Raw genomic sequence first — 25,858 nt, forward strand, 5'->3', positions numbered from 1 at the left:
GGAAGCACAGTCTGCCTCCTGAGGTCATCCAGCACAATAAACCCACACAATGTTCTAAGAGTAGATGCTTCCTTGTCTAACACAGCAGAAGTTGAGCCTGGGATCTCCAGGGCTTGGAAAATGGAAGCTGATATAGCTTGAGTTAGTTCAGTAGCAGACTCTTGCGTGATGCAGATTGCTAGGTCTATCTTTGACCATCAGAGGGGACCTCGACAGGCTGTAGAGATGGGCAGAGGAGGAACCTCAGGAAATACAGCGAAGGCAAGCACAGGGTCCTGCACCTGGGGAGGAATAACTCCAGGCACCAGGACAGACCGGGGGCTGACCTGCTGGAAAGCAGCTCTGCAGAGAAGGACCTGGGAGTCCTGGCGGACAACAAGTTGACCGTGAGCCAGCAATGTGCCCTTGCGGCCAAGAAGGCCAATGGTGTCCTGGGGTGTGTTGGTCGAGGGAGGTGATCCTGCCCCTCTCCTCAGCCCTGGTGAGGCCTCACCTGGAGTACTGTGTCCAGTTTGGGGCTCCCCAGTACAAGAAAGACATGGAGCCGCTGGAGCGAGTGCAGCAAAGGGCTACTAAGGTGATAAAGGGATTGGAGCAGTATGAGGAAAGGCTGACAGAGCTGGGGCTGTTCAGCCTGAAGCAGAGAAGACTGCGGGGGGATCTGATCAACGGGCATAGGTACCTGAAGGGAGGGTGTCAAGAGGATGGGGCCAGACTCTTCTCCGTGGTGCCCAGCGCTAGGTTGAGAGGCAGCGGGCACAAACTGAACCACAGGCAGGTCCATCTGAACGTGAGGAAAAACCCCTTTCCTGGGAGGGTGACTGAGCCCTGGGGCAGGTTGCCCGGAGAGGCTGTGGAGTCTCCGTCCTTGGAGATACTCAGAAGTCATCTGGACACGATCCAGGGCAATGTGCTCTAGGTGACCGTGCTTGAGCAAGGAGGCTGAACTAGATAATCTCCAGAGGTCCCTTCCTACTTCGATCTTTCTGTGATATCCTACAAAGGTTATCGTTAGGAGCAGTAAACACACCTACTGCTTAGGTCTGAGCGTGCTCCAAATCGCAAGTCTGCTTTTGACTCTTAGGTTGGCTTTTGGATCCTATAACTCTCTCATTTTACCAGGCTGTGGCTTCTTGGTTGGCATTTCAGAATGCTTGGACCAGTGGTGCCTGACTTAATAATGGAGAGCTTAGCCACTTCCTTTTAACTGTCTGTCCTCTGAACTGCAGGAGAACACTCCTTGTTTTCTATGTGAGAGGTTGTGCATTTCGGGACAGAACAAAACAGCCCATTCCTAACAGTCCTCTGTTCTGCCATTTTATCCACAAAGTGTGGAAAAAAGTTGTAAAAATAATTTTGGTCAGTAGTTGTTGATGGAGTTTCTCCTAGTGTTTCTGTAAAAAATGGACTTGGGAAGAAAGACCTTCCTATATTTAGAATTTATTTTCTGATAGCTGTTTGATTTTTGAAGCACCTTTTTTTTTCTTTTGTTTTTTTAAACAATCTTATTAAAATGAAAAAAACTCATGTATAAGTTTTGTTTGTGGGACGAGCTCTTGATAGGACCTACATAAATACCTGCCTTCCGCTCCTTGTCGCTTGGTTCATGCACCGTCTTCTGCATGACTCTCATGGAGCTTCTGCTCTCTGTTTTCTAGGCAGAACCCAGATGTGCAGCTGCAGTTACAACAGAGACCACCTCACCACCACAGCCCAACTTCTTCCTTAACGTCCTTGGGATCTTTGACCTTGCTTCAGTCTCCGCCACCATCCAGGCTGTCCCCTTCCCAACATCAGCCACCCCTGACCCCAAGCCAGGGAGATCCTGCCATTCTGCCACGGACCCAGCAGCCGTTCTTGTCAAACCAAGTCCATCAGGGAGATTTGTACCGACTATGTCAGCCCTTCCTAGGCCCGCAGCAGCAGCAAGGCGACTCCTATTCAGTAATGTCCAGGGCTCAGCAGATACCTTCCCCGTATCAGCAGATGCAAGTAGATCCTTTTGCCATAGTTTCCAGGGCCCAGCAGATGGTAGAAATCCTGTCAGAAGAGAACCGGTCTTTACGACAGGAGCTGGACGGGTGTTATGAGAAAGTAGCCCGGTTGCAGAAGGTGAGTGTTCTTGGGTGTTAGGTACTCTCCTGTGTCTAATGCCCTCCATAACTGAATCATCTAGTCTGCATTTGTTACACTGCGTGCTTAAGGGACTGATTAGCTACTTTAGAGTCTTACGTAATCTAGATTGATCAATCTGTATCCTGTTCCTTTGGGTAGTAACTCAGCTTCATCAGAAGGTACCATCAAAGTCCTCAGTTTCATTCCAACAGGTGACTGGCCACGCTCCAAGGAGCCTTTGCCTTACAGCGCGAGCGGATTAGTGCCGCTTGCAGGTTAGGGCTTTGTGGGCCTTGCAGTGCTCTTTGCACTGAGCGTTCTCCAGGGCCATAAAAACATGCGGCTCGTGATGAAACACTTGTTTGAGTTCACATGGCTAGTGTGGCTTCCCACACTGGTTCATTCCCTACGTTACCTCTTTCCAGGGATATATTCATTGTGGTGGTGTTTTTTTTTTTTCCTTTGGAAGGTTCCTGGGCAGGAAGTGCTTTAGTGAAATGTGTGACAGCTTCCTGATAATGAAAGAAGGATAAAAACGAACTCTTCTCCTTCCCCTTGTTCATCCTTTACTGGAGACAGGGCTGATGGGGTTTGCTATTGCGTGGATCCACGCTTCCGTAGCAGTATAAAACCACGCCGGGTGAGAAGAGTTAGAGGTGAATCTCCTTCTGCCTTGGGAGATCAGTTGCTTGCTCAGGATCATACTGAGACGCTTTACACTGAAGGTTAAAAGGAAGGAGAAAATATTTTATTGCAACTGTTCTCCCTTCCCCCCCTAAACACAATTTAGTAAATTGAATATTTAAAAAATACTAATGAAATTGTGGACTTGTAAGCAAAGAACATCAGGAGGTTTTATTGTGAACTTTGGACCATAAAAAATACAGAGCTGCGGAGTTCATCAGTTCAGAGTTCATCAGTAATGCAGGATCTGGCAATAGCATTTTTTAGCATAGTTTTGTCTGCTTTTCTTGTTTTATTGTACTTATTCAGCTTGCTATCACGTTAGCTGTTTATGTAATTGTTTTTTGCCCAAAATAACAGTAGTGCCAAACTGTTACGCGCTCTCCCAATCTTAAAGAAGAAGAAGAAGAAGAAAAAAAAAAAAGCAGATGACATTTGTGCATTTTCAATTCCCTGTATCTGTGCTCTGATCATGCTAGGCAAACAGTTAGAGCTAGCGCCTGGAAGGAGAGTCTAGTCTCCCCCCCCCGCCCCAGCCATTGGCTTTAGAACAGAGGATCCCTTGCAAATCTGAGGCTCTGTAGTTTTACGTGATGTATAGGTGTAGGTGTATTTTATCTCAGTAAGGAAAACTTTAGAGCCTCAGAAGGAAGATTACTTTCTAAGTAAAATGTATTGCTAGTGATGAAATAGTAAGTGCTTGTGTTTTCACTTCCACTGCAGCTGGAGACAGAAATTCAGCAAGTTTCAGAGGCATACAAAAACCTGGAGAAATCATCCTCTAAGCGGGATGCCCTGGAAAAGGCCATGAGAAATAAGCTGGAAGGAGAAATTCGTAGGCTTCATGATTTCAACAGGGATCTGAGAGGTGAATGAAATAAAACTTTTCTTTGTAATTTGGTGGTGTTGTACTTAACAGGCCAGTGTTTTGCTGCAGGATTCATTGTTTAGCACCACTGGAATATGACAGGATACTCAAGTGTACTCAGTCTGCGATTGGAAGCAGTTGCTGGGGGTATGGAAAAGACAGGTTTAGGAGAGTGCTCTAGTCTCTCGTTACCAGCCTGTTTCTCATTGAGAAGCAGCATGTGATAAGCCAAATACCATAAAACAGATGCAAGCCTGGAATTCTCTCTTGTCTTATATATCCTAGACACAATTTGTACAATTTGTTCAGTTTACACAAATGGAAAGACGTTTTGCTGACTGCCTAATCCCACACCAGGCATGTTCACTTTATTTCCTGTCCAGTGACCCCTTTGCACTGACATACAAACTGCAGACTGTCTGCTCTTCCTGAAGGTCTTGTCATTTCTTATCAAAGTAGGCATCTGGTTTTTTGGATCCCCCTCTCTTTTCCAGGGTGAGATGTTATTAGCATCTGGTTCTTGCTAAGAGGTAGTACTGTGGCTGGGAATGGAAAGCGGTGTTGAATGGTATTTGACCTTAACATGGGTCAAAGTTTAAGCATTACTGTTTGAAAGGCGAAAAACATTTGTGATTTTAGATGTTTAGAGGTGTATATATAGTAAGTCTTTTAAAATATAAGTTAAATTTTTTTATATAAGCTTTCTGGTTGATCTATGCATCATCTCCTCTCATTTCCTTAGTCTCTTGCTAAGAGCATGTTCCCAGAAACTGTTTTGCGTCTAAGAAGTAAGGCCATACAGTGCCTGGTGCTATCGAGAAGGACAGTACACAAAGGCCTGCATTTTAATAATCTTATTCATAATAAAATTCATAGCATAAACATTTCATTTGTATGTTCATAGTCTGATCTAAACTTCTGATAGCCTGCAGCAAGCAGAGCTGTTAAACTATGCTTAGGATTTTACGTCTTTCCCTAAAGTCAGGTAACTGAACAACAGTAATTTGATCTTCAACGTCTTATAACTGAGTGGAGGATTGTAGGGGAATCTCTTAATTGTATGGTGAGATTTATTTGGGTGGAAGAAATAAGTTTTCTTTCTGGAGATGTTTGAAAACCTTCTTTATAAACAGATGCAGTATGAAAGACTGAAATGAATCTATTTCTTGTACTGAAGTCTATGAAGCGGCTCAACATATTTGTAAAGATAGAACAAATAAACTTATATGTTATAATTGTTTCAAGTAATTTATTTGGGGCTCTCCTTAATCCATTTTGACTCGTTGTGAATGTCTTCTCAAGGGCATGGTTGGAAACATTTCAAAAGTGTTTTTTACTTTTGATTGTGTAGCATTAGGAGATCTGTTCCCCTAGCATGCAGTAGAAGTGTCCTGAGGAGGTGTGACTTAATTCCTGAAAGTTTTTGATTCTTCTGTGTTTCTTTTGCTGCAAAATTCTGCAGAACGCATGGAGACGGCCAACAAGCAGCTTGCAGAGAAGGAATTTGAGGGGTCTGAAGACAATCGGAAAACCATCTCTCAACTCTTTGCACAAAGTGAGTTACGTGTTTGTTGTGGGTCAGTAGAAATGCTCTGGTCAGTCTGGGAAGGATAAAAAAAAAAAAAAAATGTAGCGGGTTAGCATAGTTCAGATCTGTCAATCTGTCCATTTTCCGTTTTCTACTCGGGCAGAAATCAGGGCAGCGGCATTCCAAAACCGGCAGTGGAGAAAGGAGGTGGAATTCAGCATTCCCTTTCTGTTGGTGTGTAAAATCCATCTGATCCATCTCATTTATTAGAGATTTCAGAGTAAATAATGTGCAGTTACCTTGCAAAATCAGTGTTTATGCCATAACGTGCAAGGTAATTTGTGCACCTGTTTTGTCCCCTGCAAGCTTTGGGCTTAAACCTTACCAGACTGGCAAGAGTCCCGGCATGAGTTAGGGCCAGTGGGCCTGAGACCATGAAGGTCTCCCACCTCTTTCCTCTTTAATTTGCCACTGCCGTATCCAGTTCGGCCAAAATAAAGGGGATTAACACTGCCTCCAGCATATGGCTGGCTGGGTGAGGGTCATGGATTCTGTCCGCAGCAGTGGATTTACACAAGGCAAACCAAAACGACAGATGTGAAATACTGCTTTTTCTTTGTATGGAAATGTCTTGAGGCTGACAGCAGCGAGCCAACTTTCCTCTCATCCCATGGTGTGCTCCACCCTTCTGACAATGCTCACTTTTCTCCAATTGTTATATAAAAGGTAATGCAATAAAATTGCAAAACAGAGAAGACTTTCCATGGTGCAACACTCATTGCTTCTCTGACAAATGCTGGTATCCCTTGCTGGTGTTGTCTTTAGCTTATTCCTTATGGCTTAACATTGCAAATGGATGGCTGTCAGGGCGTGAATTCAACTCTCCTGGTGGTGGAGGGAAGTCTGTCGGTTTAGTCTAGCTTTTAAACCAAGTTGATGGACTTTGAGATTCACAGAGGCACCCAGAGAGGTGGGAGGAAGTGTTTTGTTGCTTATGGTAACTCTGAATAGAAGGCCAAAGCTGTGAGGCCTTACATGCTGCCACGCGTTTTGGATGAACACGGAAACCTCTCAGTGCTGCAGTTCGTTGGCGTCAGCATTTGTAGGGGTGCTGAAGGCACTTGTGAGTGAAGCAGTGCTCGTTTGGGGAAAAGTCAGAAGAAAAGCTCCCAAAGCCTAGCTGCAAGCACTTGCAGATTAACAAACAGACTGTTGGCACTGATTGATGACTTCTGGCGTAATGCCACTCTGTCTCATCTCTACCCATCTTCTGCAATGCACTGTGGCAGGCTGACGCTGTCAGCAACTCGTCTCCTGGGTGGAGGAGAAATACTGAGGTGGGGGAAACGGGTAAAAGAATAGGCTGGTGGTAATAGCCTCGATCCGTGTGTCTTGCAGCATGAGCTGGCTCCGAGTTGCAATCCGAGTTTGCTCTGCAGGGTTCTGGAGCGCTTTGTTTGTGCATAGCTTTCTTTTGCAACCTCTGTGTGGGCTGCACAGCTTCCCTAGCAGAAGGGAATCTATAGTTACTCCGTGTTGCTAAAGCTTTGCTCTGGGCTCTCTGCTGGCAGAAGAAAGGGAATAATTGTGGTCCTGTAAATATAGTTATGCAGATGCTTGCACAAATGGGCCTGTGTACTCCATATGCAGTCTCTCCGAACACCCAGGATCTAGTTCCTGTTTTTCAAGCCTTCCACTCCTTGTCCTCATTCCTTTGTCGTGGGATATTGGTTTCTGGAATGCAGCTTCTCTGGTGTCATCAGCGCTGGGTGTAGATCACTCCGGGGAGTATTCTGTGGTTATGTATCCAGTGAGTGTGCTAATGTTATCATTGTAGCTGGCTGGCTTGAGCTGAGAATGACAACACATGCAGAGGACATCAGCTCTCTGTTGTGGCTTTGCTTTACCACCCTTGTGTGATAATTTCTCCAGTCCCCAGCTATTTTTTCCAGTTTTTTTGTAATGAAGGCAGTTGCCCTGTTTCTGAAACAGCACAGCTGCTCCCACCAGGTCCAGCTGAAAGGAGTTGCTGGGTTTGGAGTGGTTTTAAAGCTTTGGGCATGAACTCGCAACGCTGGGCGAAAGGCTTTCCTGAACTGCAGGTCTGCTTTGAGCAGTGACAGGGTAGATACAGGTGCCACAGTTCTAGCCCAGAGAGTCATTTTTAAGGGCAGCAGAAGAGGACTGAGGCGTTGTCATTGCTCGCTTGTTTCCTGGCTCCTCTGATGAAACTACCAGCAAAATAGGACAACCGGGTGGTAGTTTGAGAAGGAGGGCAGCTACTCCAGACAGGGCCACCTGACTTGTGGGGTCAGCGTAGGAGAAAGGAGCACAAGTCTTTTAGGCACAGAAGTCTACCATCTCCTCTCCACAGCCTGGGATATTAAAATTACTCAGTTTGTTTTCCAGTGCTGAAATCTCAGAGGTGAAGAGGTGCCAAGTTTCACTAGCTGTCTATATAATCAGAGCAAATTGTCTAACTGTACTGAGTGAGGCACCTTCTAGCCCTCCTCGCTAGCGCTGCGGCTCATTGTCACTTGAAGTGTCACGCCTGATTTCAGGGTTGCAAATTCTCCTCCTCCTTGAAAGCCGTGCACTTTTTTCCCCTTAGCAACAGATTCTCCCTTTTGTAGGAAATTCCAGTAGAAGTTGCCCCATCTTTCCTTCACCGGTGGAGTGAAGGACTCCTGAAAGCTGGCTAGAGAAAGAGTGCTGTCTGTTGATAGCTATCGCTTTATTTTCCATAGACAAGGAAACACAGCGGGAAAAGGAGAAACTGGAAATAGAGCTGGCTGCTGCACGTTCCACCAATGAGGACCAGCGAAGACACATCGAGATCCGAGACCAGGCCTTGAACAATGCTCAGGCCAAGGTGGTGAAACTGGAGGAAGAGGTAAGGCTGCCGGGAGAGAGAATCTGGGATAGCTTGCGTCCCAGTAAAAGTGACTGTGGGAATGGGTTTGTCTTGTGCAAATTAGGAGGAAATCTGCTTGCTTCAAAGCTGTTTATATCGGCTTAGCTTTGTGTTGGTTAGCTAAACCACTGAACTGCACGCAGCTAAGCCACAAATCTCTCTTTCCTTGGAAGGGCTTTCACCTAAGCAGCCACGTTTCATTTTCTTTTTGTTTTAACTGATAAAAGTGGGCTGGAACTGAAATTCCAGCCCTGACAACCTCCTGAACTTGGCAAAAGTTTGGGGCTGGATGGACTTTTAACTAATAGCAAATGGGTCCAGCTTGTTCCCTTGCCAGGTGTTCCACTTAGCCCACGTTATTGCGGTGCACAGCAGTGCAGATCACGGAGTGTCCCCAGCATTCATAACAAGCTGGGCATGACCTTGGTTGTTTTCTTTCCCCTCCCTTCCTCCCTCTTGGGAGGGGATAATGCGTTTGAGCAGTTTAGCTGGACAGCTTTCACAGCAGTGTCTTTTGTAGCCTTGTCCCTTCCATTCGCACACGGCTCCCACCTCCCTGCGTCCGTCCTCTTTCCTCCTGCCTACTCCTTTCCTCTCCAAGGCGCCATTTCCCACTCCCAGCCTCTGCTTCCTTTACTCCTACTCTTCCTCCACAGAGAGCCCCTGGAGGAAATCTCATGACCAAGCGGACTTCCTCCACTGCAGATTTGTTCTCTCCTCCTTCAATTCTGCCATCTGCCTGCCTACCAGCTCTTGTCGCCTCCCTCGGTTGCGCACTGTGCCTACATCCAGCTGTGTCTTGCCATCTTGGCGATGTAGCTCAAACCCTCCTCTTGTCTGCTTCTACTCTTCTCTCCATTCAGGATCCTCCTGCTCCAGCAGAGGACAGTGCTCAAACCTCCTCTCTTGTCTTGTCTGTCCGCCTCCTATCTCCTGGCACAGATGTAACCTTTTTCTTAAGTTTAGCCTGCTCTTTTGTAAGCTCTGTATTTGCCCCAGTACCCCTTCCCCTGAATCCCCCTGTCCATTTCTTTTCCTGCTGGTTCCTCATTTTTGCCCCTGGCAGTACGCTGCTTTTAATCGCTTCTGTTTCACGGAAGCCCTCCCTCAGTCGCTCCCTTCCTGGATCTGCTCTGCTCTGCTCATTCAGGTGCTGATGCAGGCCTACCTGTCGTCATACTTGGGCCGTATCAGCCTCTCTCCCCAGTTCCCCCCCTTGCTTCTCTTTCTCCACCACATCAAATGCAGGCGGCTGGTCTTTGCTTTCCAGGACCCTCATGGCTAACCCCATCCTGTTTGTTTTCTCTCCTTGCTGTTGAGGGTATATTCTACCAACTGCCCTGTTTTCCCCACCACCGAACAAGCACCTCTGTGCTTTCTCCCAGAGTGCCTTCACCTTCCCTGCAAACACCGGCAAAGCTGCTTTGTTTTTTACCCTTTGCTGCGATGCCCATGACATGGCTGGCAGTGGCTGGCCACAAAGCCTGTCATGCTAATCCAGAGTTTGTCTCACTTGGCTTGCGCTGCGTGTGTGCTTCCGCCTGTCGTCTCAAGTCCCCGACAGGCTCTGAGCTCTCAGGCCAGGGAGCTTTCATTTGTATAGTGCTTAGCATCGCCAGGCCCTGCCCCGTCGGTGAGGGACCAGCATCTCTGTGAATACAAATCACAATAATTAAAAAAAAAAAACAACAAAAAAAACCCCACTAAAAACCAAAAAACCAAGAGCAGAGTCAGAAGAATGCTTCAGTATCACAGGCTGTGTTCAGCCCTGCTGTGCACAGCTACGAGTCCATTGGTTTCACTAGAATAGCAGCATCTCCTGGCACCGCAGGCTTGCACCTTCGTTGCTCAGGAGGAAGGAGATTATTAGGTGGGGATAATTTAAACATGAGATGATTCTGTTTGGATCTAAAGCTATTCTGACATTTGAGCCTGCAATATATTGGGCTCTTTGGCTGTCATTAAGAGCTCAGCACCTTAATGACTCTAAAAATCTGGTGTGAGATTAAGTACGCAAGCCATCCTCACAGCTTCCCTGGAGCGATGCACCTGCTTGGAGTCAGCACGCGTATAGGTGCTGTGATCAGCCAGGGCCAGCATGCACGGCGCTCGACTAGGTCGAACCTCTGTCTAGGCGCTAGTATTGGCTTCCTCGTGGTGAAGTTGGAGCCTTTAGAGGCAATAATAACTGTAAGTTTTTTTTTTTTTTTTTTAAAGACCGCCTTCTTTTACTAGAAGAATTGAATATGGTGCTGTTGCAAAACACTCTGCCTAGGTAAAATAGTGAAATAAGTAAATCTGGGCTAGGTTGCGTGATACCTTAAAAAACACACAAATGTGCATATGCTGATTTTGAGTGAAATGCCCTAGTCTAGCTTGCATGAGGGCTTGTGGTCATTTGCCTCCAACCTTTGCTCGAATCCCAGGGTGCTCAGGAAGTGCCACCCTTCCTGTTGTAGATAAATATGGAAGCGTCTCAGGGAGCAGGAATTAACTCTGCTTTTTCCTAGAGGTGAGAGGGAATAAAGAGGAAAAAAAGGTTTCCCAAATCACTTTTTAATGAAATACTTAGGATTATAAAGCTTTTGTTGCCTCGTTAGCATTAAGTTGTGGGAACTTCTCAAATCCCTGAGCTCTTGGGTAGCTTTCCGAGCAAGCTGTTCGGTGCTCAAAGCACCGCTGCAAAAGAACTTGCAATGTCACCCTGAGTTAGTGGCGTTCAGTGACCAGGCTATATGAACAATTTGGCAATTCTTTCTTTTATTCCTGCCAGCTTCATGTGAGTTGCTAGTCCCTGTAATTGTCAGGAATTTGCAAACTCGTCCTGCAGAAGAGGGTGGAGTTTCTTACGCTAAGGTTTGGCAGCCGCTCTGGCTCCAGGCCTGAGGGGGCCGTGCATATTTCAGTGGTAGCATCCTGTAATGTGATTTTTCAGCTTTTTTTTTTTCCTCCTTCCTTTTTGACTTCCTATGAAGCAGAGTTATCCTGCTTTGTATTCAGCAGATTCTTTATTTAAAAAAACAAACAAACGTATTGCATTTTGATGAGTGCTGTAAGCCACATATCACTATAGCTGAATTTAAATATTGCTGTGAAATCAGAGCCTCCAGATTCTTTTGAAAGTCCTGTGCCTGAATTGCCAGTTTGGGCAAAAACGCCCGTATGTAAAACGTAGATAGCTGTCTGCTCCTATGGATCTTTGTGAGGTTTTATAGACGTTAGGTTCTGGCGTCCAAGACAGAGCGAAGAAAGAGAAACACGGACGCTGAGTGTTACGGAGGGATGCTCCTGGAGATATCTAAATATAGCGTGAAGCAGTCGGAAGCAAAAGTGGGCATTCACAGGGTGTTTTCCTCTGTCTGTCAGGAGTGGTGAAATGACCCTTCAAGTTTAGAGTAAGCAGCCATTAAATTTAGGTAGCGTGGAGTTTATTTCTGCAAAGTGGTAAAACGGGTGAGTGATCGTGGGTATTTAAAACAAACTTAAATATGTCTACAAACAGACCTGCAAAGTGTATATATATGTTGCATATGTAATATTTAAACTTTATTACTTCTCTGCTATACATGAAGATACGTGGTATTTTTAACCCTTATTTTCACTTTTCCGTTTTCATTCTTCCCTTTACTAGATGTTTCACTGAAATGCTTAAGTCAGCAGCCCAGCAAGATTGTTCCTAGTGAAGTGTTAGTCTGTTCTTTTCTAAATCAAAGCCTCAGATTATTTTCATTACTCAGAGTAAGCTCGAGATAAGTTGAGTACGTTTGAAGTAAAACGCGTGCTGGCTTAAAAATATATATTGCAGTCAAAAGTGGTCAGTGATAGCAGTATTATCAACTAAAAATGCTCATTTTGGAGCATGGATTGCCTTGATAGTCCCAATTTTGTTGTAAACGTTTGAATGGCTGCTGCGCGCAGCAGGTGCGAGGCTGGTAGACAGTCACGGGTGGCCTGTGTGTGGGTGCCTTTAAAATAGTCATGTTACCGTGCTTTAGCCAATATCTGCTAGCATATACCTTAAGAGCCTTCAGTGAGGAGAGCACGGTGTTAAACTTCCCTTTGCTCTGAGCCAAAGGAGAATTGCAGGGTTTACAGAAAGGAGCATCCTGACCAGTCTGCAAACTCTGGATAAAAGCTGCCTTATTTCAAGTCCTTACCAGGCTTGTAGTACTGCACCAGGGAGTGAGTTTGTTTGCCAAATATTTTTACCTAACCACAACTGGTGGAGGTGAAGGGCTCAACTGCTGCTGCTTTTGCACTTTTTTAAAAGGAATTTGTAGAACTCGTATTGAATTTGGTCGCTTCTCCTTGCCCTGGTTGGTTCTCCCCGTGGAAAGCTGCGCTTCGAGTTAAAAAAAGATCTGTTCTAGTAGTGTAAGTTGTCCTCCCTTGCTCCACCGCTTTACAAAGCCACTGTTTTAAGAAATGCCTTAAGGAGACAGCTTTGAAAAATAGTGACTACCACTAAGATATAAATATCCGTCCACCGTTTGCCATCTTCACGCGCATGCCTTACAAGAGGAAGAAAAGCTCGGCTTCCCCGCTCGTGGCTAGGAGTTGGGGGCGGGGGGGGTAGGTTGCGTGAAATATCTTTTCTAAAAATGGCTTATATTTAGAGGCTGAAAGATCTTTCAGCCATCAGAATTCAACATTAGCCAGATACTAGAGCTTAGATGTTATATTCATTTCCCACTCGGCTGTCGCGGAGGGAAACAGTGCGCTGTTTCTGATAACACTGGCGGTTCTGTCCGTGGGGAAAGGGAGGCGCATTCGTTTCCAAGGGACGGCCGTTGTGCTTCGCCCGCTCTCCCTGAGCTACGTCCAGAACAGAGCTGCGGCCTGCGGGGAACAGACCCCAAGGGGAGCTGGAGCGCGCGAAGGCTTGTCTGTTCGTTCTGTTCTTTTTTTTTTTTTTTTTTCCTTTTTTCCCCCCTCCAATTGTATCTGGGGGGGTCTACAAAAAGATATTCCTAGTCCCTACAAGCTTTGCCTCGCTCCTGTGCGCCGACTCTCAGAGCTATTTGCCTGTTCCTTCCGGGACAGCGTTGCTTCTGAAGGCAACGCTTTCTGGAAGTCTTACCGTCCATGGATGGATGGAGCGGAAAGGAGAGAAAATTCCCCTTCTTCCCTGTAACGCGCGTGTGCATGTGTGTGTTTAATGACCTGTATTTCTGTAATGACGCAGAACTGGCTTTTTATTACTGTGTCTCTACCTTTCATATTCTGCCTGTTAGTAATTTTCCAGAGGTGGCTTTGAGAGTTATGACTGACTTGAACACAAGCAAGCGGAGAGACGACGTTATGACATTCCCATGCAGCAAGCGCTACTCCCTGGCAAGAGGATAGTGTTACCAAATGGCTTCAGCATGGGTTCTCGCTGGGGCCCGTGGCGCCTTGCTGGGCCTGGATTCAAACGAACTGCGGGTTCAAAGGCGTCCTAGAGGAACATGTTCCCACTGCAAGAGGGAGAGGTGGCTTAAACGTGCTTGCTGTCTTTTTTTTCTTCCTTTTTTTTTTTTTTCCTCACTACATTTCTGCCATAGCGAGCAAATTCCTGTGGGAAAACACATTTTTAGCTGCATCTGAATGGATTCAGCTTTAGGATAAATGCAGTATGTAGTGAAAACACCCTGAATACATTAAAGAAAGGACTTTGAAGACATCAGAAATAGTGGGTGGGAGACAAGCAGATGCTGACGAGTGTTACCAATTTGCTGAAATAGGAGCTGTCCAAGATGAAGAAGGTAATCGCTGGGTTTGTCGAAATGCCTGGGAGGGTTTCTGAATCCTTGCTAGCTATGCAGGAAGTCTCCTCATCTTCCCCAGAAAAACACTTTGCTGAGTAACGCATCTGGAAGCGATGAGCGTCTTTGCAGAGGAAGGTCCTTTCTTGCCCCTCAGCTGCCTCGTCTGGGGCTGCATCTGTTGCACAGAGGTGACGCCAGTCCAGAGGATGTTTCGGCCTCTGCCTCCCTGGCACCTAGTGACCTGCCAGTGGAAACTCCTCATCCCCGTGTGGCCCTGGGCTGCGTGCGTGAAACCTCCATGTCCTCTTCAGAGCTTTTCTTCTGCACGGCCTCGGGATCTCTGGAAGGGATTGGGTGGCTGAGAAGCCTAAATTGAATTGAGGAACGGAGTTCATTAGCCGTTTAGGATGGTGATCTCTCTTCTGGCGGGTGGCTCCAGTGAGAATCGGCCATCCCTATCCGACAGGACCGCTTTGTCCTTAGCTGTTGGTTTTAGACGACGCAAACGCTCTCTAGCAAAGAAAACCTCCAGGTTGCCAGCTGGCCAGCGTTACGTCATCGTAGGAAGTCTGCTCTGTGAAGAGCTTCTGAGGAGCCGTTCCCACTTCCCATGGTTCGGTGAAGGTATGTGCTTAGAGTGGTTGATTCATTTCCCTGTGCTGGAAGGCCTGTAGTTGGGGACTGTCAATGCGCAGGCAGTTTCAGGCAGTAAATCTCTCCAGCTAAGCTGGGAACAGATTGCTCTTCAGGTCAGCCAGATCTCTTGTGAGCTGCGACGCCTCCGAATCCCGGGTACATCCTGTGTCTCTTCGTTGCCCTGGAACCTCCCAGCCGGCGCTCCGCTGCGGAAAGCAGTCTAGACGAGGGAAGGAGGAAAGGAAAGGAAAGGAAAGGAAGGAAGACTTGATCAGGAAGCCAGGGAATCTTTCTGGGGTATCTCCTGCATCAATGTACGCTTGTGTACTACGTTCCTGCAGGGAGCCCCAAGCCTGTCCTCGCTTTCTTGATTTTTTTTTTTTTTTTCTTCCCCCTCTTGTCCTCAGTCCTATTGCAGAATATATATATGTGCAAAGTGGCTGCTCTTTTTTAAAATGGTTAAATTAGAAAACACTGTTAATAGAGTTGAAACCTGGCCTCTAGTATCTGGTTAGGACACTTTTTAAAGCAGTTAGGGATCGACCTGGAGAAGATACGCACGCTATTAAAGTTGTCCCACGTGCTGTAGGAAACGCTGGGGAGGAATACAGCCCTGCTGAAGCGCTCTGCTGTGCTTCCAGACGTGCACTGAGGTTATTTGAGATCTTACGGTCTTAAAGAGGTGTTATAATAAAGGTATTACTATAAGTAAAGTGCCCTGTATTTTCAGAGCACCCTTCAAGGCAAAATGGTTACAATGCATAATGTGAACGTAAGCTTGCTCCTTAGTTAAGTGCAGTGCCATCAAAAGGAAAATTATCATCTTGTCAAATTTATTTGAAATTAGGTATGGAGGGGTGTGACAGCACGCTCCAAAGGTTCAGAAACGAACTCGTATCTAGAGCACGTGTTCGCTGGGAGGCCTATTGCAGCGGCCTTTGATGCCATCTCCCCCGTGGTGGCTGCTCCTCAGGCCGCCGCTGGCACCCAGCAGCCGGTTTGGCTTCAGCGCTGGGCGAGAGAGGGTGGGGGATGCTCAAGAGCAAGCCTCAGCACGCTGCCTTTTCTCCTTCCTCCCATCTCACTTCTGTCTGTACTCGGGAAACTGTTTCCAGTTCCTCTCTTAGGAAGACGTACTCGTGCTCTCCGCTTACGGTGATGAAACCTCTCTGTGCTTGGTAGGAATATTGCTGCTCCTCTCCCTATCGAGAGGACGGATCTAGCCAGGAAAAGTTTAAAAATAAAAAAGATTAGACTTCACTGGTACAACCTTTGCAGAGAATCCTGGTTCACGTGAAGGTCGGTTGTCCCGCACGAGCGTTGGCAGGAGCAGCGATGGCAGGCTTGGAAGCGAATGACGCTCCCCGAATACGCTGCGGGTTGGCTGAGCGCAGGCAGTGCATGAAATGAAATAACCTTATATAAAGGATAATTGTGTCAAAAGCCATATTAGGTAAGCTGAATTTTCTGTAGCGCATACGCGCATTTAAAACTTACTGGATGTCTGTATTCCACGGAATTTAAAAGCACTTGAAGGATTCCTGCATTAATGCTGTGCTTAAGCCATTCAAAAAAATTTTTTTTCCTAACACTTACGCTTCATTTTTCTTGTCAATAAGAATTATAATTTGTGAAGAGGGAAAACGCTGTCTTTGAAAAGCCAGTGAACTGTACTTGAGGTCTGGTGCATGAGTTAGACGTGTGCAGGCAGCGCGAGTAAGTTAGGCAAGAGCTTGTGTTGCAACGTTTCACCTGCAGGTGGGCTGATGGGAGCGCTTTCAAAGGGAACGTTTCAGCGGAATTTCGGTGTCCTAATTCTTTTTTTTGGCTGGGCTCTTGGTATTCTTTGAATGTAGGCCAAAAAGTTAATCCACACATGCACATTCCCAGGTTCATTAATTATGAAACTAGCTAAATGTTGCCATCAGCTGCCTTTTGCAAGGAGAATTTTACCTGTCTGTTAGAAATGTTTATACTTTGTAGTAGCTGTGGAAGACCACAGGTCCTTCCTTCATTTTATGTACAGAAGAACGGGAGTGCTCTGATTTTCACTAGGTTATTATTCAGCTAGATGCATGACGTTCCTCTGGTAGTGAGTTTATTAGGTTGCTTCTTACGCACGTGTGCAGGAAGGTAAGCTTGTGTGCAAAACCAAGGGACGCGGTGCTCTTGATTTCTAGGTTCTGCTACTGACTCAGATTATCATTTTTGGCTGGTTACCTAACTACTTTGAGCTACTGTTAATCTAACTGTAAAATTGTTACACTAATATACACTTTATTAGATTCTGAGAAAGTTTAATTCAGTGTTATTAAGCAGTATGTTCTGGGATAAAAGGATCTATTTAATAAAACATTTTTATTGATTTTTCTGCAGAGCAGCAATTGAATATTAAGTTGTATTAAAATGTTCTTGTCCCTCCCAATCCAAACAAGTTTGAAATCTTGAGCAATCAAAGAATAAAAATACCATTCTACTGTACATGCCCTGGGAGGGGGAAGGCCTTTGGCTGGATTACTTGCTGTTTACTCTAACTTTTATTATAAAATACTTGTTTGGGGAAAATCCTCTAGGGCAGCAGCATTCACGCTGTGAGATTAGATGCCTGCTGACTTTTAAAAGAGGAGAAAAGGATACAGTGTCTGGGATTCGTAGTGTTTGGCGATTTCCTTGTCTGCTACTTGGCATTGCGGTCTCTGGATTGCCTCAAGGAACAGGAACGTGAAAAGCGAAAATTTTGAGGAAAAATATGATAAGACCTTTTGGAAGGAAGATACAATGTAAGAGCGGCTCGTTTCATTCCGATCAAAGGTCCAGCCAGTCTAGTATCCCGTCTCCACCATAACTGGCAGCTGATTCCCAGGGAATGCTATAAGAACAAGGCAAACAAATAGTCATATTTTTCGCAGAATGCTCTCCCTGCTTCCAAGAAGGACTTCCTGAGCTAGAGGTAGTGGCTTTTGTCCTTAATATCCCTTAATGTATTTTTCTTCCATGAAGTCATACAGGAGCTTTTGGAACTCGCCTAAGGGAATCTGTGTTTTGCGTAATGGTACTTCTCCAGACTTTGGCTCCGACTGCTGGGAAAAGTTGCTTTCTTCCTACTATTTTTGTATTTAAGAGTTTATCACAATCATGGCTAAAAAAGCCGAGCTCCACGTTTGCTACAGCAGGCCAGCTAATCCTTATTATTACTTTACTTTCTTTCCTAACAGAAAATCATGGTAGTAGGTGTGCAGCATTCTATATATGAGAATAGAGTTGGGCCGCGGGTATGTTTTATTTTGGTTTTTATTCTTTTTTTTTTTTTCTTGGTTTTACTCTGCCTGACCTGTGGATTAACCTCGCCAAGGCAGTTATCAGCTCTCCCAGTGAGGCGGTTTTCATCGCTGACCGTGGGACGGGATGCCAGTTTGGTTTGCAGGGCGAGCGGCGGAGGAGGATGGGGAGGGTAGGGGCAGAGACCGGAGCAGGAGCTCTCGGGTCACGCTGAGCCAAGACGAGCGTTGGGACTGCTGTGTAAAGCACGGCTGCAGCGTGGAGAGAGCGCGTACCACGTCTAGCGCATTCTTTGATCCTATTTGTTGTTTTAGTGTTACAGGACTGCAATAGGATCTCTAAATCTCATGAAAACTGCTGCCAGCAACTTTCCAGATTGCACTGAGAAAGCATTCTGAATTTGTGGACCAGCTCTAATCCTCACCTTTGCTACAGTTACCTACGCTAGTGTGCATCAGGTCACTTAAACGCTCCTCTTTACCAGCCCATACGCTCTTTCCAGCACGTTGCTGCTCTCAGTCATTTGCAGCGGATGCTTTCCTCGGCTTCCCCATCGCTGTCACAGGGATGCTGAGGACGAAAAGAATAAGCGCACCAGCAGGAAAGAAGAGATGGGGAGATCTGTAATTACTCAGGACTTTGGAGTCCAAAGTAGGAATCGGGGCACACTGAAAGCAGTGGCCTGGAAATGTTCTTGCTCGCTGGTCTTTCTGTGCTCTGCAGGGTCTATAAAGCTGGAAGCTGACTCACTTGTTTTCGTTGCTTAGGTTACCTTTTCTTCCTTTGTTTCAGCTCAAAAAGAAACAGGTCTACGTTGAGAAGGTGGAGAAGATGCAACAGGCATTGGTTCAGCTGCAGGCAGCGTGCGAGAAGCGGGAGCAGCTGGAGCATCGGCTGCGGACCCGGCTGGAGAGGGAGCTGGAATCTCTCCGCATGCAGCAGGTACCCGATGTTTGTCTGCGCTCTGCTCCCTTTCTTGTATGATTGTAGGTTACACCATGCATGAAAGAAGGGCAATGTTTTTCTCCATCTTTTGAAATTAGAAGAACGTTATTTTGGTAGCTAGCATCATGGACTTGCTAGCTTTGGGTTTTTTGGTGGTTTTTTTTGTTTGTTTGTTTTAGCTGATTAAAGTATTACACTTTAACCAGAAAATTTAGATAAGGGAGCAATAGGACATCCGTCATGTGTCAACGTTCAGACGTAGCCATAGAGCTAGATGTTATTCTATCTTTAAATAACCTGGTTATATATTATTTTATATTATTTAAAAAAAATATTATTCACAGTTTGAGATATTATATGAAATTCTCTAACAGCTGGACTGAACAGGCCCTTTAAAAAGCTTTTGCCTGTGAAAAACAATTCCATAAATGCAGGTGATGCAGTGTCAGGAGCTTCCTGTAGAATATATTCTTCCAGTTGTAGCTTGCCTCTCTTTCAGTGCAAGGAATAAGAAGTAAACTGTGCAGTGGGGTTACGAATTGGATGTGCAGTTTTAGTTGTATTTCAACACGTGTTAAACATAGGTGAACTGGCAGGTTGTTAAGTTTTGCTGGAAATAGGATGCAGGCTTATGTTCTAAATCACGTTTAGTTCCAGGTTAATTTTCGTCCTCAACTGCCACATCTACGTAGGAATAGATACAAAAATATGATTAAGATTTAAGTATTGATTTTAGTAGGAGTTACATGAGTGCAAGTTAAGTGAGTGTGAGTTAAAACTTAACGGTGAATCTGCACCCATTTGGTAAAAGGGGATAGAAGAGTGAATTACATCACACCTAGCTTGTATTTGACAAGTAACTGTTTTGGGAGCTGTTTCATATTGTATTTAAAAATCCACTTGTGTAAAGGATGTGGCATTATAAACGCATAGCATATTGTTAACTTCCTTCGTTTTTACTTGTATTAGTGTGAGGTTTAACCGATGCTCTTCCTAATGACAGGCCAGGTATAAGTTTGCTTAAACTCAGAGGAAAAAAGTTAGCTTGCTTTTACTGAAAGTGTCTCAAAGGGAAAGATTCTAAATTGGCATTTTTGTTTTTTAAAAAAAAGTTGTTTAAAAATTCTTCCTGTTTGACCCGGATGTGCATAATGAATGTACTCTGATAAACTTGTTTCTATGTTAGCTTTGGATTAGGTACTCCAGACTCCACAACTTTTTGACTTTGAGCCTGAGTTGAAACCAAAAAACCCTTTCTTGTCATAGACAGAAATTCTGAGCTGAGCATAAAAGAACTTGTCTGGCCAACTTCTTTTCTTTTAAATGTTGTTTTTGTTTTGGTTTTGTTTTTTAATCCTGCCAGTCCCAGGCAAGGCTCCCATATAAAGCTGTATGTTTTATCCTTTGGATTTTTAGCACAGCAAATCTCAGCTCTCTTTCATGTTCAAGAGAAAAGGAGCACGCTCTGTCTTCCAGACCTTGCTTTAGAACTGAATTATTTTTAATCCCCAGTTTCTTAATCCACAGGCACACACTGATCATATTATTTCAATAATCAGATACTTGAAAAATATTTTGGATGTATTTTTTTGAAGGTAGGATAGCTCTTGTAAACTCCCCGGTCTAGTTCTCTTGTTTCTTTACCCATTGTCACTGGCCAATATTATAAAACGCTTCTCATTTAAAATTGATCTGCCATTTAAAAAAAAAAAAAACAACAACTGTATCTTATGAAGGTTGGAGCAGAAAATTTAACACAAGCATTTATTTATTGTGATTACTGCAGTCAGGTCTTTCTCACACTGCTTGGTTCACCTGGTCCAAGTTTGGGCACCAGAGTGTTAAGGTGAGTTGTATTTGTATATCCCAGTTCTGCTCTTGCATAGACTGGTGCAAGTCCCTTGAAATCAGTGCATTAGTTAGCGTTTGACTGAAACGGTGTCAGAAATAAGTCACTTTTACTTCAGGCAGTATGGATGGGCTGAAGGCATCGGACCTGGGTAACATGGTGCAGCTCTCCAGCACATTCATGTGGCTTTTTCTGTGAGAAGGGGTCTTAAGGAGTATTTTCCATCTCAGATATGTGCTTGTTGGTATTGAGCAGCTCTGGAGTAGTACCAGGAAGCACTCTAGCGTAGGTGCTGTGAATTAAGCTCTTCCTTGACAGTGCAGTGTCAAGGAAGCAGCGTCTGGTATTTGAAGGTTTTTGAACTTCAGCATTGGTAAAATGGAAGGTGCCTTTCTTGGGTTATATGAACTTGTTTCCAGGGTTTGACAGCGCTAGGCTGAGCTGCCCCTGCAGGCGTTTCAGCTTACGTTCTAAAAGAGACCACGAGCATCGCCTAGTCTGCCCAGCACGGCCCTGGCCGCAGCATTGCGCTCTGCGGGGTTCTTGCATCAAGCCAGTAGTGCTCTGTACCAGCTTCTGTCCCACACACAGAAAAGCAGACATACCAACCCTGAGTCTTACTGATGCATCCTGAGGCTTCTTTTTGTTTTCTCTTTGGAAATCAGCGCCAGGGTACGTCTCAAGCTGCCAACGTCTCAGAGTACAACGCCACGGCGCTTATGGAGCTCCTGCGCGAGAAGGAAGAACGGATTCTCGCTCTGGAAGCTGACATGACCAAGTGGGAACAGAAGTACCTGGAGGAGAGTGTGATGAGACAGTTTGCTTTGGATGCAGCTGCAACTGTGGCTGCTCAGAGGTAAATGAGATTATTCATAGTAGAGGGATTATTTTCTTTTTCCATTTGAAAGTCATATTTCCCACCAAGGAATGTTGTCATGCCACCCTCCCATGATACCTCTCCTTGCGGTCTAAATGGCATCTAAAACTTCTGCTTGTAAGTGGAGCTTGGCTGCTTTTCCTGGGAGCTGTGTAATTGCCAACAATTAGAAACTTTTTTCCAGGGGAAAATTTCTCCCCCACCACGCGAGAGCCATTTTGCAGACTAGAATTGTTCTGAGCCATTCCTAGAAGCTATTGATTCCAAAATAGATGTATGAGGAGGGTTTTTTTTGTTTTGTTTTTAAACAGGAATCAGTCCTCGCTGAAGTCATGTGAGATGGGGTAAGCTTGGTGATTCACATCGTTCACCCTGAATGGCTTACTTGTTCTCCAGAATGTTTTTGCAAATTACTTTGTGGTATTGTCTGCAGCATGGTTACTAACCCGAGACATCTACTAGGAAATCCTGCTCAAAGCGTTCTGCTGTGCGTGGAGGGCATTGCTTGTGGGGGTGGGAAGGGAAGGGTGTCCGAAATTTGGTAACAAGCTCACGTTCCGAGACAACTGTCCAGAAACACTTAGTATGACTGTGAATAGGCCCAAGCGTTTTAGCTAGTTGGTAAACAAGAGCTGCAGTTGGAGTGCAGTTCTTTAACATTAGGTAGTGCTTACAAGTAGTTTCATTGCTCACTAGTTTCTGGCTCTTAGCGGTAGATTTTATTTTAGCTTGTTTCATGAGCCAACTTCAAATAGGGATGTTATCGCGACTGGGTTCCTCGCTCATAACATCATACTGGAATTCCAGGGGGAAAGCTGCAAATCTGCTGGGTTAGCATTTAAAGAGTTATCTTATCTTGCTTCAGAAGCAGGGTGTTATTTTAGGGTATTGATGCTTCTTGTGCGCTGTTTTCCGCCTCTCCAGAGATTCTCTAAAGGCCCTCGCTACTACATGTCCCTAGAGGCCATGTTACGTTTTCAGCATGCACTGATAAGTAGGGGTCTGGCCTATCGTTCATCATGGAATGAGAGGGGACGTGTTGGGCCCGCGCAGGTTTTGTTAAACGAACAGGAATGCTTCCCAGTCAAGAAAGAGCCAACTTCTCAGACCTAGTTTTCCTTTTCCTTCTAGCTGCTTTTGTCTTAAGAGACCATTTCATTAGCATGACTGCTTTGGAAGTTTGTATGCAGTTGGGACCTACGCTATACCCTCCTAAAAACAGACAAACAAACAGAAGGGCTCTGAGGGCCTTCCACTAGCGTCAGTGGCAGCCTCTTCTGTACTGTGCACAAAGTTGCTTTCCCTTTTCTTTTATAGTGGAAAACAGTATGCCTTAGGAAGCTGAGGTTGCAGGAGGGATGCTTTACAGCAGAGGCAGGAACCTGGGTCAGCGTAGGTTTCTTTGTGCCCTTCAGTGCTTGATGCTTTGCTGTTCCTGATTTGCTTGTTTTGTTCTGTTTTTTTGTTTCTGGTTGTTTTTTGGCGGTGGTGGTTGGCTGGGGTTTTTTTTAGGGTTAAAGGTACATTCACTAGCCAGTTCTTAGTCCTGCTGGATATGAGAAAACGAATTATCCGTTATAATGAGTTGGAACTAGTGTCATAGTGAGTTTATTCTGATTGAACAGCAACAAGTAGGATGAACTATACGTTATGTTTTGGTTAGTGGACTGAACCATTTAGTCCTGTGTAGTGTCAGTCTAAAATGGTTTTTAGCCTACTCCAAGTTGTTTGGACCAAGCTATTGAGAACTGCTTAAGAAATTTGGATGCCCTGTTCTGTTGCTACTCAGATCCCCTGTATGACTTTGTTAGAAGGAGAAGGGAAAAAGCTTTACATCTGCAGCTAAATTTGCACTGTGCCCATCATAGAAAAGTGCCTGATGTTCTATTCGGTTGTCCCCCCCCCCCCAACCCCCCTCCACACCGCCATGTCTTTGGATTTGCCCTGTCAATCAGTTCACAGTAGTTCAGTTAATCAGAAAGATCATAGATTGGCATGGGATGGACAGTAGATTGAATATTGTTATAATGACTTGCATATTTTTGTAACCCTTCTTTCATTAGGACTGGGAGTTGGATTTTTGGAAGACACTGAACCCGCCTGTACTCAAAAAAGTGGATATTCTTGTTTGTTACTTTTGAGCAATCATTTTGTGCTGCTAGGAGGAAAGCGGCAAACGTAGGTGGTCCTTCATCTGCTCTACTACTTGTTCTCAGGGACACGACAGTGATCAGCCACTCGCCTAACCCTAGCTATGACACCTCACTGGAAGCTCGCATTCAGAAGGAGGAGGAAGAGATCCTGCTTGCCAACAGGAGGTGCCTCGACATGGAGGGCAGGTAACATGCAGTTTGCTTCTGTCTGGCTTCTTTAGGACAGGGATTTTAAATGGAATATCTGGATCAGTGCCTCAGAACCAGAAATTCTTGTGTCTTCTCCACCAACAACACTGCAGGGTGCCAGACACTCATTTGGCCGAGGAAGTAACTGCCTGGCAATCCACAACCTGTCTTGATACTGCGGACTAATGCAAAAAAGTCTTGTCTTAGATTTTGCATCTTGTTTATTCCCCTTCTTCCTTCAGGGCATCTTCATCAGACCCCAATTTCAAGCCACCTCTTAAGAGTCACACAGAGCTGTTTTCCCTGGGGTTTGGCACAGTGCAGACTCCAAAGAGTGTTAATCCTCTTCCTCCTGTTGGTCTCGTTTCCTGACTATAGCTCTCAGCTGTCTCAAAGCCTCTTCAAAGGCTGCTCAAAGCAGCTTCTGGGAGCCAAAGATGGGTGGGTAGCTCGGTGAAGCTCTGTCACGTATGCGTAAAGAAGTGTCATGTGTGATCTGCCATCGGGGGCCAGTGAGCAGCCAGTATTCAGGGCAGTAAGCTCACTGGCATCCTCTCTCTGCCTCCTCAAATGCCTAAGGGAGTTCTGATCACAGCCACGGGGGCACTGAGGCCTCAGTCCGAGGGGATACCAGTTCAAACACGTTATTCCTCTTTGTCCTCCTCCAAAAGGATCAAGACTTTGCATGCTCAGATCATCGAGAAGGACGCCATGATCAAAGTCCTGCAGCAGCGCTCCCGGAAGGAGCCTGGTAAGACAGACCAGCTCTCCTCGATGAGACCCGCCAAGTCGCTGATGTCCATCTCGAACGCTGGCTCGGGCCTGCTGTCCCACTCATCAACGCTGAGCAGCACTCCCATCCTGGAGGAGAAGAGGGAGGACAAGAGCTGGAAAGGCAGCCTAGGTAAGTTTTAAACAAACAGTAGCAATTCAGATACACAAGTCACCGTTTAGAAGGGAGACAGGAGCAGCAGCAGGAAGAAGGTGCGTCTGACAGACAGCCTGATCGACCAGCCTAGCACGTGGTAAAGCTGACCGCAAGCAAGATGGGGCACATTTGGAATAACTGCTTGTTTTAATTGCTTTTGGGGAAGCAGTGACTTCTGATGTTCATGCTCTGTCATTAAAATATTTAAGTCTTAATTCCCACTTGGTTTGGTTCCCTGACTTCAGAGACGTTTGGGATCTAGTTTTCAGAATTCCCAAGCACTTTCTTTCAGCGGGGTTGTTACAGCTGTCTGAAGGTGTAAAGTCTCCTTGAATAAGTAGCCAGCAGAGGTTAATCAGGATTGCTGTCCTGTAGTGTTGTACCTGCAGTAATATGACTCCTGTCTGGAATGGCTCGACACCGTTGTTTGGAGAAAATGGGTTGTAACAAAGCAAATTTTAGGTGTATGGTGTGTTGTTGTTTTGGTTGTTTTTTTCCCTGGAGAGGAGCTAGGTCCAAAGCTCCTCCCTGTGAGAATTAAAGGCTCTGGGATGTAAGGGAGAATCTCTTGCAGATGGTTTCAGGGTGTGCAGGTTTACCCTGCCGTAGCTGGGCCACTGCTCAGAGATCGGGAAGTAAGGTGTTAGTGCCCGCTTGAGTATCTTTGCATGCAGCAACGGGAGGATACTGCCACTCTTCAGGTACTTCAGTACCCGGTGGTGAAAGGTGTTATAGAAAGGTGAATTAGTGCTCTCTGCTGAAGCACAGAGTGCTTTCCAGATCCTGGAGCAAGTACTATGAAGAGGGGCAGAACGAATGCTAATTAGTTTACTGGGACTGTGAAATTTCCTTCCCTTTTTCCATAAAGGTGTTCTGCTGGGAACAGAATATCGCTCCGAATCCATTCCCTCCACACCCTCTCCAGTCCTTCCTTCCACCCCGTTGCTGTCAGCGCACTCAAAAACAGGCAGCAGAGACTGCAGCACCCAGACCGACCGGGGGAATGAACAAAGCAAAACTGCATCTTCCACGGCAGCTCCCACCCCAGGGCGACTCCCTGGTACCAGCCTGGCCTACAGTGCGGACAAAACAGGTAACAGAGCTCAGCTACCATCCTAGAGGGGCCCCTGCTGCTCGCTCCCTCTC

General features: G+C 45.6%; 1 protein-coding gene across 1 annotated transcript in view; it reads left to right on the plus strand.

The window, feature by feature from the left end:
* AMOT (angiomotin) overlaps positions 1–25,858 on the plus strand; it is a 39,303-nt gene that overhangs the window by 8,046 nt on the left and 5,399 nt on the right. Inside the window, 9 exon segments of the mRNA XM_009685451.2 lie at positions 1,659–2,112; positions 3,523–3,667; positions 5,130–5,222; positions 7,943–8,088; positions 18,564–18,713; positions 21,231–21,421; positions 23,659–23,781; positions 24,456–24,688; positions 25,581–25,805. Coding sequence (XP_009683746.2) covers positions 1,659–2,112; positions 3,523–3,667; positions 5,130–5,222; positions 7,943–8,088; positions 18,564–18,713; positions 21,231–21,421; positions 23,659–23,781; positions 24,456–24,688; positions 25,581–25,805 — 1,760 coding nt within the window.

The sequence above is a fragment of the Struthio camelus genome, chromosome 11 (genome assembly GCF_040807025.1).
Source record: "Struthio camelus isolate bStrCam1 chromosome 11, bStrCam1.hap1, whole genome shotgun sequence".
Taxonomy (NCBI): domain Eukaryota; kingdom Metazoa; phylum Chordata; class Aves; order Struthioniformes; family Struthionidae; genus Struthio; species Struthio camelus.